At 40.1% G+C, this 14,662-nt stretch overlaps 1 protein-coding gene across 3 annotated transcripts; it reads left to right on the forward strand.

Moving 5' to 3' along the window:
- Positions 1-404: 404 nt before the first annotated feature.
- On the forward strand, positions 405-14,630 carry LOC310902188 (opsin-VA-like). 3 transcript variants are annotated; one of them, XM_083843322.1, is made up of 5 exons: positions 405-2,874; positions 4,449-4,659; positions 5,237-5,354; positions 10,835-11,074; positions 11,403-11,952. In XM_083843322.1, exons 1-5 carry the CDS (start codon positions 2,514-2,516, stop codon positions 11,433-11,435), a joined length of 963 nt encoding a protein of 320 aa, XP_083699448.1. In that variant the 5' UTR covers positions 405-2,513; the 3' UTR covers positions 11,436-11,952. The 3 variants fall into 3 exon arrangements, 2 of the variants coding, with proteins under 2 accessions (XP_083699448.1, XP_083699447.1); XR_014586543.1 differs by having other exon boundaries at positions 407-2,874; positions 10,835-11,540; positions 11,814-11,940; XM_083843321.1 differs by having other exon boundaries at positions 408-2,874; positions 11,814-14,630.
- Positions 14,631-14,662: the final 32 nt, after the last annotated feature.

The raw sequence follows: 14,662 nt of genomic DNA on the forward strand, positions 1-14,662 counted from the left end.
AATGAAGATAATGCGTTATAATCTTATCAATGTGTACAAATATCTGAAGGGAGGGTGTTAAGAGGATGGGGCCAGACCCTTTTCAGTGGTGCCCAGCAACAGGACAAGAGGCAATGGGCACAAACTGAAATACAGGAAGTAGTGGCTGAATATGAGAAAACATTTCTTTACTGTAAGGATGACAGAGCACTGGCACAGGTTGCTCAGAGAGGTTACGGGGTCTCCTCCTTTGGAGTTATTCAAAACCCACCTGGATGAGATCCAGGGCCATGTGTGCTAGGTGACCCTGCTTGGCAGAAGGGTTGGACCAGGTGTTCTCCAGAGGTCCCTTCCAACCCCAAGAATTCTATGATTCTGCTGGAGAACAGCTGTCTCTTTAAATGGAGGCAATTGACCTGGGGTGATCCTGGTCTCCCTGTGTTCACAAGGCAATAATTTGTCTTTCTAAATTTCTGATTTCAGAAAGTCTCACAACAAAATTGCAAAAAATTCTGTCTGTATTATTTGGACAAACAAAGGCCTTCAGTGCAAGAGCAGTAGCAAATTCAAACCTATTGTGCTATAAAAAGTGGAAATGCTGTAAGTTGTAATAAGAGAGCATGTCACAGAGAATCACTTTCAGTTGATCTGTTGAAGAAGCAAAACAAAAGCAAACTGGGCAACCGAGACAGTATAAGAATATTTTTAAAGGATTCTAAACAGAGGACTCACAAGACAAAGATAATGCATTTAAACTGTAATCAGAATCATTACTCATGCAAGCAACTTGAATAATATCACAGCATAAAACAACAAAATAACTGGAAACAACAGTTATCCATTCTTTAAAGGGGTGTCAATGAACACGCAATGGATTTGTGTTAGAGAAATCCAGATACTACCTTCTCTGTTATATTTTAATTCAGAACTCTAGTTTCATTTTAACACCCACGAGAATTTAACGTGTCATTTTAAGCAACATAATATTTGAACTTGATTTTAAACTACTGGTCCAGATTTTCTGTTGTAGTATTCAGGCAATGGAACTATGATGAATCATGCCATACAAGGATCTGCTGCAGGCATTTAAATGTCACTGTGTTTTAATCTCTTTTTTTGATGCTTGGAATTTTTTAATATTTCTGTTGAATAAGCGTTATTTTGTGAGTATTTTTGTTACTAGATTTGTTCTGCTTAAGCTCTGTCTTTCCCTTTCAAATGAGTATGTTAAAGCTATTTTAAAATATCAAAAAGTTATTTTAATTATAAGTTGCTGTTAATTGTTGTTGTTTGAAATATTCTGAAATCATCTGATGTATAACTCTTTCTGCCTGTGCCCAGAAGCTCTTTTGATTCCATTCATGCACACCAAAAGATTTCAACCTATGTTAAGTGTTTCATGTACAAACTAAAGGAAATATAAACTCAGAGGAATGTATGGATAGGTAGCATTGCTCGTTCTTACTTTCAGTTCAGCTCCTGTTTTTTTTATTCGTGTGTTGTATATGGTGCATGTCCAAATTGTGAAGCCTCCAGGATGGAAACTGGATTGCTTATTATGCATTATGCATAATTGCTAATGATCATTCTTATTTATAATTCAGATACATCCAGTCATTTTTCTCAGAAATATCTGACTAGCTATTATTTTTTCTGCTGTCTATTGTCATGCTGTACTGATTTTATTTCTTTCAATGTATTTGCAGGCTCTATCTTTAAAATACCGTGGTGCATCTTTGAGATTTTAACACTAAAACTGTGGTTATAATCATTATGCCTTCATCAGGGATAACAGCTGTACAGTCTCTAGGAGAAACTAACTGAAATTGAACTAAATAACACAGAAAACTTATCAGAAGCTTCAGTTCTGGGGCCATAAGTTAGCCTGAGATGTGAGCGGGGTTTTAGAATGCAGCCTCCCTGCCAAGTTTAGAGCTGCTGTGGTAGTCCAGTGTTAGTCTTTGCAGGGCAGCCCTTCTTCAAGCAAATGAGTCAGGTGGGAGCCTCCCCCTTTGCTGTGCTGACAGGAGTGCAGGGCATGGGGAAGATCACTCCACCCTCATTACTAGCAAAAGGAAAGCTTCATTTTCACAGTGCTAGAGGTCAGGGAAGGATTCAAGTAAATGTTCTGTTTTTCCCCACAGGGTGGGGATGATCTGAAGGATATCTGCTCCAATCACTGCTGTTGGCTGGTACAGAAGGAGGGAACCTGCAGTTTCTATAGCTGGCTTTATTAGAGACAAAGACAGTATCAGCTGCAGCTGGAGAGGGGCAGGAGACTACCAGCAGAGAGGAGTACAAGTCTCTCTAATAGATTCCCTTGCTTATCCCTGTTCCCACATGCACTGCACAGCACTAAACCTTCCTCTGACCAAAACTTTGTTTCCTGGATTATTACCAGAAAGCAGAAACATGGAGAGTTTTTTTACCTTTCTGCTGGAGACAGAAAATTTCTCCTTTTAATCCTGAACTTTGTTTACAGATTAGAAACTCCAATATTCTCCAATATTATTTTCACTAGTTAGAGAAAAAAAATGGATGCACTCAGAGCACTTGGAAATGAGTCGCTGTTGTCCGGTTTCTCTGGTCCTGGCAGATGGGATCCCTTTCGTCGTCCCTTGGATTCCATCCAGCCCTGGCACTTCAGGCTTCTGGCAGCAGTAATGCTGGTGGTGACCTCCCTGTCACTTGCTGAGAACCTGGCTGTGATCCTGGTAACTTTTAAGTTCAAGCAGTTGAGACAACCTGTCAATTATGTTATAGTGAATTTATCTGTGGCTGATTTTCTGGTCTCATTGACTGGTGGCACCATCAGCTTTTTAGCCAATCTAAAAGGTTATTTTTATATGGGATACTGGGCTTGTGTACTGGAAGGATTTGCTGTCACATTTTTTGGTAAGCTTGATTTTGTTGGTAGTTATACATTTTTTCTTTGAACTTCCTTTAATGTATTCTACTAACTCTCCTGCAGCTTCCTGAGTCTCTGACTTTGCATGCCTTTGAATGCATTGGATCTTTCCCCAGTTACACGTGTTCTGTGGTGTACCTCATGCGTGAGTGAATAACATGCAGCACTTTTGCTGTCACATATCAGTGGCTTGTTGCTTGTATACTGTTCACTGAATATGTTTAATATAATGAGAAAAAACTTGCTAATAGAATAGCAGGATTGTGGGTAAAACTGTGAGAAAAAAAAAATCACTATGTGCAACTATTTTCGAGGTTTGTGTCTAGGTGTATGTGTGTATGTGGTTAAACGAGAGCGAGAGAGAACAAATAGCTGTTCTAAAACTGTGGAAAATATTAGGACACTGAAACGTCTTATGTTAGCTGTCTTCCAGTGGTTCTGAGGAACTATGGCATGCCTGTAACTGTCACCCCTCGCACCTGAATCTTTCTGTGATTGTTTATCTTGTCTTTGTTTTGCTAACTACATAAAATGTATTAAAGTACTCTAGAAGGGAAAATTGTCACCAGTTCACTGTGTAAATATACCTCTGCAGAGTAAATATGAAAACAGTTTTAAAATTGAACATCTAATTACTTGAACATATAAATTCATTCCTGCCTCCTACAGAGCTTTTGTATCCCTGCCAAGTGATATTTGGGTTCTGTTTTAGAAGCTGCATAGTGAAGCCAGTCTTTTAACTCAGTCACTTCTCTGAATCAAAACACGTTGCTGGTCTTCAACCTGAAGAGGAATCCCACTGTTGCTCTCAGGTTGATTAAGCTACACAGAAGGATTATCTGTGAGGGTCAATGGTATTCTACCAGTTTGTGGCATGGAAGGCATGTCTCATGGAGTTAAGGTCAGGCTGTTTCAAGATTTTGGTGAACAACCAGGTGGTCTTTAGTAAAGTGATACCTTAATGCTGTGGGCAGCTGTCTGTAGGCTAGAGTTTTATGACAGTCCGAAATATGACATTTCTTGCAAAAATAGTGTTTTGAAGATGTGTCTTCATTCGTTAATTTGGAAGTTATATGTAATTTGCAGCTTTTCAGAGTAGAACAGAATAAAAAAAAAAGTCATTGTGAGTTAAAAGGTCCAATTAGTTGCTTGGGTTTGTAGTCATTATTACTGACAAATTAGACAAGTATGGAAATCTTGTATTCTTAATAAAATATTAGAATATGCACATGAATTGCACATCCTTTGTAAACTTGGATTGATGAAAAATGTTCCTGATATGGTGGGTGGTCAAATGCTGCAACAGGTTGCAAAGAACTGTTGGAGTCTCCACAGCAAAGAAGCTGTGGAGTCTCCAGCTGTGGAGATGTTCAAAACCTAACTGGATGTAGTCCTGGACGACCTGTTCTATGGACCTGGCTTAAGGTGTGTGGGGCTGGACTAGGTGACCTCCAGCTATACCTCCAACATAAATGATTCTGTGACTGTATGATGTGGGATAGTGTTTGATTTTCAGTGAATCTATCTGATTTTTTATGCTGACCGTGTTTTCTCACTGTAGGTATTGTTGCTCTCTGGTCTCTTGCGCTTTTGGCTTTTGAGCGGTACATAGTGATCTGCCGCCCACTGGGAAATATGCGCTTGAAGGGGAAGCATGCTGCCTTAGGTATTGCCTTTGTGTGGACCTTTTCCTTCCTTTGGACCATCCCACCAACTATGGGTTGGAGCAGCTACACCACCAGTAAGATTGGAACTACTTGCGAGCCTAACTGGTAAGGCCATCGTTGCAGAGTATGGTGAAGAAATTACACTTACAGCTCATGACTTCTCAAAGGCAGGAGTTTAAAGGAAAGGCTTAAAGATGATGGACTTCCAGGCAAAACTAGAGGTAGACAAAGCTATAACAAAACCAAGAAAAAATTACCAAGAACAGGATAAAAATATATGTGTGTGTGTGTGTGTATATATATATATATCATTTTCTAAAAGAAGAAGCTTTTGTATCTAATGAAGATAACTGTCCTATACCTTGTGGTTTTTGTCAGGATTCAAAGAGGACTAAAAGATTTTTAGAAGTCTGGACAAGGCCCTGTGCAACCTGTTCTACCCCCGTAGTTGACATCACGTTGAGCAGGAGGTTGGATTACGTGTACCTTCCCACCTGAACAGACCCACAATTCTATAGTTCTGTGTCTGTGATCCTACAAAGAAAACATTTCCTGGGGGGGGTTGATTAAAAACAGTTAACAAAAATATTAGTAACACCTTTAAAGAGCAAAATGAACTCTTCAGGAAAATAATCAGAGCACATTAGTAATACATACACGATGTATTCTGTGTTTTATACAGGTATTCGGGAGCTTATACTGATCATACCTACATTATTGCATTTTTCACCACCTGTTTTATAGTGCCTTTATTGGTAATTTTGGTATCCTATGGAAAACTGATGCAGAAGCTAAGAAAGGTAAGAAGAAGCACTAATAAGTAAAATTTTGAAATGCGTATGTATGTAATCATTTGGAATTTTTGTGTTCAAATTTCCATAATGATCAGACGTCAGATTTCCAGGCAGCAAATATGCTCGCTTGTCATGCTTTGTTAAATAATTATAATTACAAACAGAAATCCATGCTATGGTTAGAAATGATTTTTCAGTGTCCAAGTTTGATCACTTATGAGTATGTCTCATTAGCCAAACATCATGTTAGAAAAAATGTCTGCCTCATAAATAAAGAAGCTGGATGAACCAGTATTGGTTTATTTACAATTGCAATTCAGTTCAGTGGCAGTTTTTGAGATTCAAACCAGGCAACTCAGAATGTAGCTTAAAATGTCTGCATTTGTAAGTTGTTAAGAGTGCTGACTAAAAGTTTGTAATACATGAGGGCAGAATAACATGTAGCATTTGTAAATGTAATGCAATGCCATTTAGTAATTAAACAGGAACACTATCCAGGAACATTGATTCTTGAGGAATAATTTTAAATTTTATTTAATGATTATGCTGACCTGACATAAAAGAGAATATGCAAAAATTGAAAAAGACAATAGAGCTAGAAAATTCCTATTTGGTACAGTATTTTGTGACAATATTGTTATTTCTATTTACTGCAAAGCTGCCTTTTCTTATTGCTTCAGTAACAAATGCAGTAAATAGCTTCAATCTACTGATGTTTTAGAAGTATTTGGGATAGTCAAATGCCTGCTTTTATTTAAATGCTGTTTTCCTTGAGAAGGAAACAAAACAGAAGGAAAATGCAGAAAAAAAATCATTTTCTCATTAGAAAATTTAGATTAGGCCATGCATATTTCAGGTGACATCATTATTCCTCTAAATAGACTTTTCTTGATTTCCTTCAGGATGCATTTAGGAGAAAGAAGGTGAAATGTCTGGGAGAGGCTGGTTTTAAACATGAGAAATTTCCAAAATTGAACGTGAATTGCAGCAGGTGTGCATTGCTGCTCATAGCTCCCATGGTGCGGTAGCATGGTGTCTGTTGGTGCAAGGGTGGGAGAAGTGAATTTCAAGGGATGGAGATGTTTGAAGAAAAACATTCTTGATGTCAGACTCTTCTGAGGTAGCTTGTAAAACTGTAAGTCTGTTATTACGAACATCCAGAACTTTTATTAGTATTTTATATTTCTGTCCTAACCTACCTACAGAGGAAAAGGGATGATGAGAGAGCCAGGGGAGCCAGACCTCCTTGCTGTTGATGCAGGCTGCTCACTGCTGCCAGGGAGGATGGTGTGCTTGTTAGAAAAGGGAGCACTGACACCCGGCTTGGGAGTGGGCAAGCAGCTACCCTAGGCATGCAGCCTTGCAGGGCTCCTGCTCCTGCCTGGGGCAGTCGTGGTGGAACTGTGGGTGGTGGGTGTCCCTCCCTGCAGGGACAGGAAAGGGCCACCTCCAGGAGGCTGTCCCTGGGAGGAGAAGCCCATGGGTGGCCTGGCAGCACAGTATGAAAGGGATGGATAGTAACCCTACAGAGGGGATGTCGAGGAACTGAGACCATGTGCAAATCATCCAGTGCTGTGATGAGTCTGCAAGAGCAGTAGCTAACGTGCTAGTGAGATGCATCAGAAGGTGTATGAAAAGGGCTATTTCCTTCCTCTGGGACAACCACTTAAGAGGCCGTAGGGAAGAAACAAAGCAGACAAGGTGAGAAACAAGAGAGGCAATGAAAGGAAGAGTCATTGTTGATCACAGAAGAATCATAAAATCATTAATGTTGGAAAAGACCTCTAAGATCATCTAGTCCAACCGTAGAAGTCAGTGAATGGTCTGTCTTGGCATTTGGATTAGGTCAGGATGTCTTCTGAATGCAATTGAAAGATTGACCTAAGAACAGCTAACTGCCTGTGATATATTTTGTAAATTTATAATTGCCACGAGGCTGTATCTCACAACTAAACTCATTTTTAAAAATGTGATTACAGTGAACAGAAAGAGACATAGGCATCAGAACTGGAGTCCTGATGTTCTCAACCAACCTTCTTACAGGATTTTGACTCCCATGCCCCATGGTTGCCACAGTTCAGATTCTGTCCTGAAGGGCATTGTTCTGTCTTAGTAAAGTCTGCTAGTCCCTCAGTCACAGTTACCTTTGCTCTACAATTCCAAAAGTAGCTTTCAGTACAATTGCAAACGTAATGAAGGAAATGAATCTTTAGGAAAAGGTTTAATTAGCAGTTTATAATGGAGCTAAATGATTATTAGAGTGTTCTCTTGTTGGTAAGATAAAGCACCAGTACATGGTTCCTTAGCAGTTTAGTGTTCTAGGATTTTGAGAGCAATCTACTGGCATCCATAAAAAGCCATAGCTGAGAAGGAGGGCAGACTTGTATGAAACAAAGATGAAACAGAGCCAAAAGAACTATTTGGGGGAACACTTAAAAATAAATAAATAAAAGAGTTGCTAAATATGCATGTTAAGGAAAACATGGACTAACTCATGAAACTGCCACTAAAAACTGTGAAGAAGGGTTAAGTGCCAATGAAAGGGGAAAGAGATGCTCAGAGCTACTAACAGAGCAGTCTGGAACACACTGGAACTGAATAAGAACAACATGGCTTTGTCAAAACAGTAGCAGCCCAACCCTGACTGTGAGTATGGATCATACAGTGACCACCGCACCTGCTCTAACCATGCCATGTGCTCAGGGCTGGGAGGCCAAGCTAGCTCCACTCATGATACCTTAATCACCAGCTCGCTGTCTTAAATAGGCTTGTGAGGGGGTCAGATGCACTTGGTATCTGACAAGCAGATCAGTGCAAAGCAGTAAGTTTGCCAGCAATTATCTTGCAATTTTCCCAGCTGAGAAAAAAAAAGGGGGGGGGAGGGGACACGACATAAGTCTGGGCAAAAAATGAGACCATTTGCAAGCATGTGTATATATGCACATGTTGTGTATGTGAGAAAGACAAGGGAATTACTGTCTGCTCTCAAAGATTAAAATTAATGTATCTAGCCTCAAAAATAAAAAAATGTTGCCCCAGTAACAGGAAGTGTCATTAAGCATGAGGCTTCATTGTGCAATGGACTATGCAAATACCCAGGAAAGGATGTAGCCTGTAGAGTTTGGGATCAGCAAAGGAGTTACAGCTAGGAAAAGTGTGGTATACAGAGATAATTGCAGTTCTGGAAAGTTAAGATGATGAGATCATATTCTGAACCTTTTCTTTCCTTCATGTGTTGGAAACTTGAACAAAAATCTACTTCTATGCTCTACAGATTTCTTTCCTTTGGCTCTGTGGAATTCTTTGCATAATAGTTATTCTAAACTAGGATTGTCTACACACAGTTTAATTAGGGAGGCACAAAAATGCGTATTGTCAATGAGTTACACAGTTATTTGGGGGATGGAAAATGAGGGAGAAGATACTAGCTTCCACATACATCTTTAAGTACTAAATATGTTAAATTTTGAGTGCAGTGCAAGGGTAAAGGGGGAATATCTCCACTCAGTTCTGACTTTAATGTGGGCAGCTTACAAGGCCATGTTATTCCAATTACTGTTGTGAGATCTGGCATCAGGATTTCTATAGCAATTCAGAGTTATCATTAGTTGCTTTGCACGTAAGCTAACGTTACTTAGCAGTACTCTGTTTCACTAAGTCATCAAGGAAAAAAACAGTTATTGCCCAGAAAGACATTGTATGACATGATGCACTCTCTGTAGAAACATCTCTATCTAAGCTGTTTGTGTGGGGAGAGGGGGAACATTCCTGTTAAATGCCCCAAACCTGCTTTAATTCTGGTATCATTAGATTATAGATGCTGCTCTTCACTTTCTGGTGAAGGCCATAAAGCACCACAGAGTTTGATAGGCTCTCCTGATCACTGCTCCTTATGCTGGTCTAGAGGTTACCAGTGGCAAGGAACTTGTACAGCCACAGCAAAGAGTGCTGTCTTCTAACACCCATAGGCTTACCATCTTCTTGCAACTCACTATAACTGCCCACTTTTTGGTAATTGTCACCATCAAGCCTTTGATTAAACAGTTGCAGTTACAGTTGGGTAGCCATAATGACAGGGGTAAATTTGAAGCTGGCTGAAAACTTCTCGAAAGGTAAGCCAAAGCTGTTTCCACTCTATGGATGAGGTGGCCAGATGTTGGCCGGAGCTCAGGTACACCAAGAACAGGCAACAGGAGTGGGCTGAGAAGACAAGCTCAGTTTGAGGCCCTGAAAAGAGGTTGGGACTGTGGTGCTGGTAGGGGATCAGAGATAGCTTGGCCTCCTTTCCTGCACTGTCCCCTGCAGGTACTTTCCCTCTGCTAATGCCAACCACAGCAGTCATGAGCCCATCTTTTCAAATTTCTGGCATGGAAGAGTCTGCAGTCTAAGGCAAGGGCTGTTGCTCAAAGCCATGTCTTGGCAGTGGCCTGAATCTAAGTTTGGAAGAAATCTGAAACTGCTGAGACTTTAAAAAATATCTCGTAAGGATAATGCTTTCTTTGGGCTGACTGGTGCAGAAGACAGTTTTGTAGATAAGATTAGTTCACTGTAAGGCTGGTTAAAGGGTATGATTGCTTCTCATATTTATTTTGTTATGGAATTGTGCTTTTTGTTATATTTTGCTGTACATGAACTGGTGTGTCAGGTCAGCAGCAAATGCATTTCTCAAAAAGACTAGAGTGGAATAGAGAGCTACTTTTCCCACCAGTATAGGTAAAATGTTACCTAGTCAGCTTTCCTGCAAGCCAAGAAGTCTGACTTTATTAGATTTGTGCAAATCCAAAGCTGCTATAAGCTGAGAGAGTTCTGTTGAAGCCAATGGAAAATGGCAATGTATCACCTAAAAATACAGCACTAATTTGTTTCATATTTTTAAAGGCAACTTATTGTACTGATGTTGTCAGATACCTCCAGTTGCTCATTCTGTCAGAGTCATTGTATTCTGTATTTTGGCATTCTAAATAGATGCCTATTATCTCTAATTTGACTAAGATCATTAGGATTCCTTTTCTCATAGATGGAATTTGTCTGTATGTCTGCACTGCCCCTTGAGGTGTGTTGCTGCAGCACCCATGAAATTATTTGAGATAGATCAACTTTTGTGAGGCTGGACAGCGAATCTGGGCCATCACTTCACTTCTCATGGCTTGGCTAAATCTAGTTTGGGTGTGCCTGTACAGGCTACAGTCATGCTGGACTGCAACTATGTTTCTGTACAAAGATGGTCCTAGCATTTTTTGTCATTTTGGCAATAAAAATATAAAGATATGTAAACAAAGGAAAACTGAATAATCACAAGATACAGTAATTCATGTCCCTTAGCACTCATACTGACACTCTGTGGTCCAGTAACAGCATCCTTATGTGCTACCATACTTGAAAAGAGTAGATCTTTCCTTATAGCATGGCAGATTATTAAACTTTCCCCGCATTTGCTGTTTGAAGGCCTTGTTTATTTTCTGGAATTTTCTGTCTTTTCTTTAAAGGTGTCAGATACTCAATGCAGGCTGGGAACTACCAGGAAACCTGAAAGACAAGTGACTAGAATGGTTATTGTTATGATCATTGCATTTCTAATCTGCTGGATGCCATATGCTGCCTTTTCTATCCTAGTCACTGCATATCCTTCCATTGAATTGGATCCTCGTCTGGCAGCAATTCCAGCTTTCTTTTCCAAAACAGCTACCGTTTATAATCCAATTATTTATGTCTTTATGAACAAACAGGTACTGTATGCTTTCAAAGTGTCTTTAAAATTCATATTTTCATATGTAGTCTTGCTTTACAATGAATTATTTCTATCTACTTGTTAGTTAACCAGCAATCCAATAACTAGCATTTAGAAATAAAAAAAAAAAAATGAAAAAAATCACTATATCTACTTACTGGAGCATAGCGTAAACCTCAGAGCATTATTACAATATGAATGTTAATAATAATTAGGTTTAGCTGTTAGAAAGGGAAATCAGCCCTTAGTGAACGTCAGTTATTCTAGTTTTCTGTATGAAAAGTCTGTTTTCAAGACTGTCCCATGATGTTTCTATTATTCTTTAGGAATGCAATACCAGTGAATTGCTTTTGAGGTAGGGTGCTCATGGATGTGAACAAAATGGAAAGAGAACATCTTTGAATAGCTGGGTATTAGTGCATGAAAGCAACTCATGAACCCCGAGAAATGATCACTTCTCTTTGGTAAGATGTGGCTAGGAACAAGCATGAGAAGAAAATTATTTCTTAGAATGAGGCTTACTAGTAGTCTGGGCCTTTTTTAGAATGTCATTATTTCTCAGTTTGAGAGTTCTTCATGGTGTCACAAGCATGTATGTTTAATGGGGCTATTTCTGTATGTGCCCAACTGATTAATGAGATAATTTCCAAGAGTTTTAGTTAAGACACAAACTGCTTTATAGAAATATTTTTTAATTTCTTGTGTTTTGATTGATCTCCTTTGTTTCAACCTTCTAGTTCAGGAAGTGTCTGGTTGAGATGTTCAGCTGCAGTGCCATAGAGACTGCAGAGTCCAACATGAACCCAGCTTCAGAGAGAGCAATGCTAACCCAGGACAAAAGAGGCAGTGAGTTGTCCATCATGGCAGTACGTAGCACCGTTTCTAAGAGGAAAACTGGAGATGAACACAGAAATTGCCCTTCTCTTGCTCATTTGGCAGCTTCAGAAAATAAAATCTGGCCCATGTAGAGAGTGAGATGTGATCATCAATGCAGTACTACAGCATATTTCCTTGTTACCATCACTTCATATAAAAAATGTCATGGTAGACATTATGCTCAGTCCTGTGGACACTGGCTTTGAGATTCTGAGCTCCTGAGTGAATGTACAAGCTTATTGGCTCTGCAGTTGCAGTCAAATGCCCAGCCAAAAAGTTAGTCCCTTCCTCTATTATGTTAGTCCCCTATTATCCACAGCCTGCTTGCTCCGGTAATAAAACTAGAGAAGCCCAATATTTTTATGCTGGCATGTGACACAGTAAGGATAAGAGAGTTTTACACTGATGACTGCTCCTTGGTTAGCTGGGCAGAAACATGAAGTGGTACATGGCTTCAACATGCTAATGGAAAATGAATAATATTTAGCATACAACTGACTCAAGTTCAACCAAGTGGAGATTCAGAGAGAGGCAGGCCTGTGTGTTTTTTGGTTTGTTTCAGAATTTTTACTTAAAACAAACAAGCAAAAAGCCTAAGGCTTCTGCACTTACGTCTGTCCCTGGTGAAAACATCATCTGCAGCAAGTCAGGTGAGCTGTTTAGACTTCCAAGGACTATTTTATTAAAAAAATCTCCATCAAGAGTCATTCATATCCTCCTCCTTCATTCTCTCTTTGTCAGGAAAACTTCTGTGCCCATAGCAACTTCTGAAATCAACTCAAATTTAGCAGAGAAGGTAGGGTATAGAAAACTGTGCAGGAATACTGAAGAAAGGGCCAGTAGCACTGCTTGAGTTCTGAAGCTGAGCTTTGTAGTACACAAGTTTTTCACTGTATGTCCTTGCAACGTGCAGAGCTAAGATCTATCATGTTCTTGAGATCATGGAGCTCCAGGAGACAACTATTATTTCTGTTTTTTAATCATAGAATGGTTTGAGTTGGAAAGGACCCTTAAAGATCATCTAGTTCAACCCCCTGCCATGGGCAGGGACATCTCTCACTAGACCGGGTTGCTCAAAGCCCCATCCAACCTGAACTCAAACACTTCCAGGGATGGGGCATCCACAGCTTCTCTTGGCAACCTGTTTCAGTACCTCAGTACCCTAATAGTGCTCCACAGTGAGGATATTCTTCCTTGTATCTAATCTAAATCTATCCTCTTTCAGTTTAAAACCATTGCCCCTAGTCCTGTCACTACAGGCACTTGTAAAATGTCTCCCTCCATCTTTCTTATAAGCCTCCTTTAAGTATTGCAAGGCTGCAATAAGGTCACCCAGGAACCTTCTCTTTTCTAGGTCAAACACTCCCATGTCTCTCAGCCTTAAAGAAAAAGCTGTGTGCACAAGCAAAGCAAAAGAAGGAATTTATTTACTACTTCCAATTGGCAGGCAGGTGTTCAGCCATCTACAGGGAAGCAATGCCCATCACATATAACACTTTCTCGGGAAGACAAACACCAAAGACAAATGTCCTTCCCCCCTGCCAAGACCCCATTGTTCCTTCTTTACCCCAGTTTTCTTGTTCTTCATGAAGCCATGTAGTATGGGATAAACCTTTGGTCAGTTGGGGTCAGCTGTCCTGTCTCTGTCCACTCCCTGCTCCTTGTGCACCCCCTGTCTCCTCACTGGGAGAGTGGTGGGAGAAGCTGAAAAGTCTGTGACTTACTGCTGGCACTGTTCAGGAACAACCAAACTATCAATGTGTTATCAACATTATTTGCACCACAAATCCAAAACATATCATCATACAAGCCTCTACAAAAAACAAAACAAAACGCTATCCCAGCCAAAACCAGGACACTTAATTATGATTTCAGGAAATTAGTGTCCAGAGTATACAAAAAGTACGCCTGTGCTGGGCCATGTTACATTGGATGGCTGTGTTTCCCTTTGCACATTTTTGCTTTTCTCTCACTTCTGAGCTAGAGCGTGTCTCAGAAAACATATTCAGCGTTCTAGCTGAACAGGCAACTTGCAGCAGTCAATCACACCATGTTGCTGTTCTTCTCTTAGGAGCAGTTGCATTGCTGTCCCTTCAGTCCTTAATTTTTGTTTTGTTTTTTGTTTTTTATGTTATTCTCTAGCTGTTCTCCAGCCTACTCCTGACCACACGGCCCATCAAAAAGAATAAACTGCCTTGCTTTTATGAATAAACAAGAACAAAAGTCATGAGACAAACAAAGCCTCTGTGCCCTTGTCTATTACAAAATCCTTCAAGCTCACTGTTGCTGATCCCTATACACCTGCATGCAGGGTAGCCCTCCTCTTTTGGATTATGGCACACGGCAAATCACAGTAAGCATAACTACCTAACGTAACTACACAGACCAATATATTGTCTCATAGAATCATGAGACAGCTTTAGGCGGGTGAGGAAAGAAAACCCTGTAGCAAATTTGTGGCAATTTCTGAAGCAGAAAGCAATATGTAGGTCTATGTAGGTCTATTGCCCCTATATTGGGGCAAATCCTCATCCCAGTGAAATTGACAGCAACATTAATGCCCTCTGCTTATTTTGAATTGTTTTTCCATTGTCAGCCCTAATGTAACGAGAAAGAAAAAAAAGAAACAGAGATCGAGTCTCCGGGGCTCCCGGATGATGAGGACGTGCATCTGGGGCCACGTCCGTCCCAGCCAGGAGAGGGAGCCGGC

This window comes from Anser anser (genome assembly GCF_964211835.1).
Source record: "Anser anser genome assembly, chromosome: 7".
Classification (NCBI taxonomy): Eukaryota; Metazoa; Chordata; class Aves; order Anseriformes; family Anatidae; genus Anser; species Anser anser.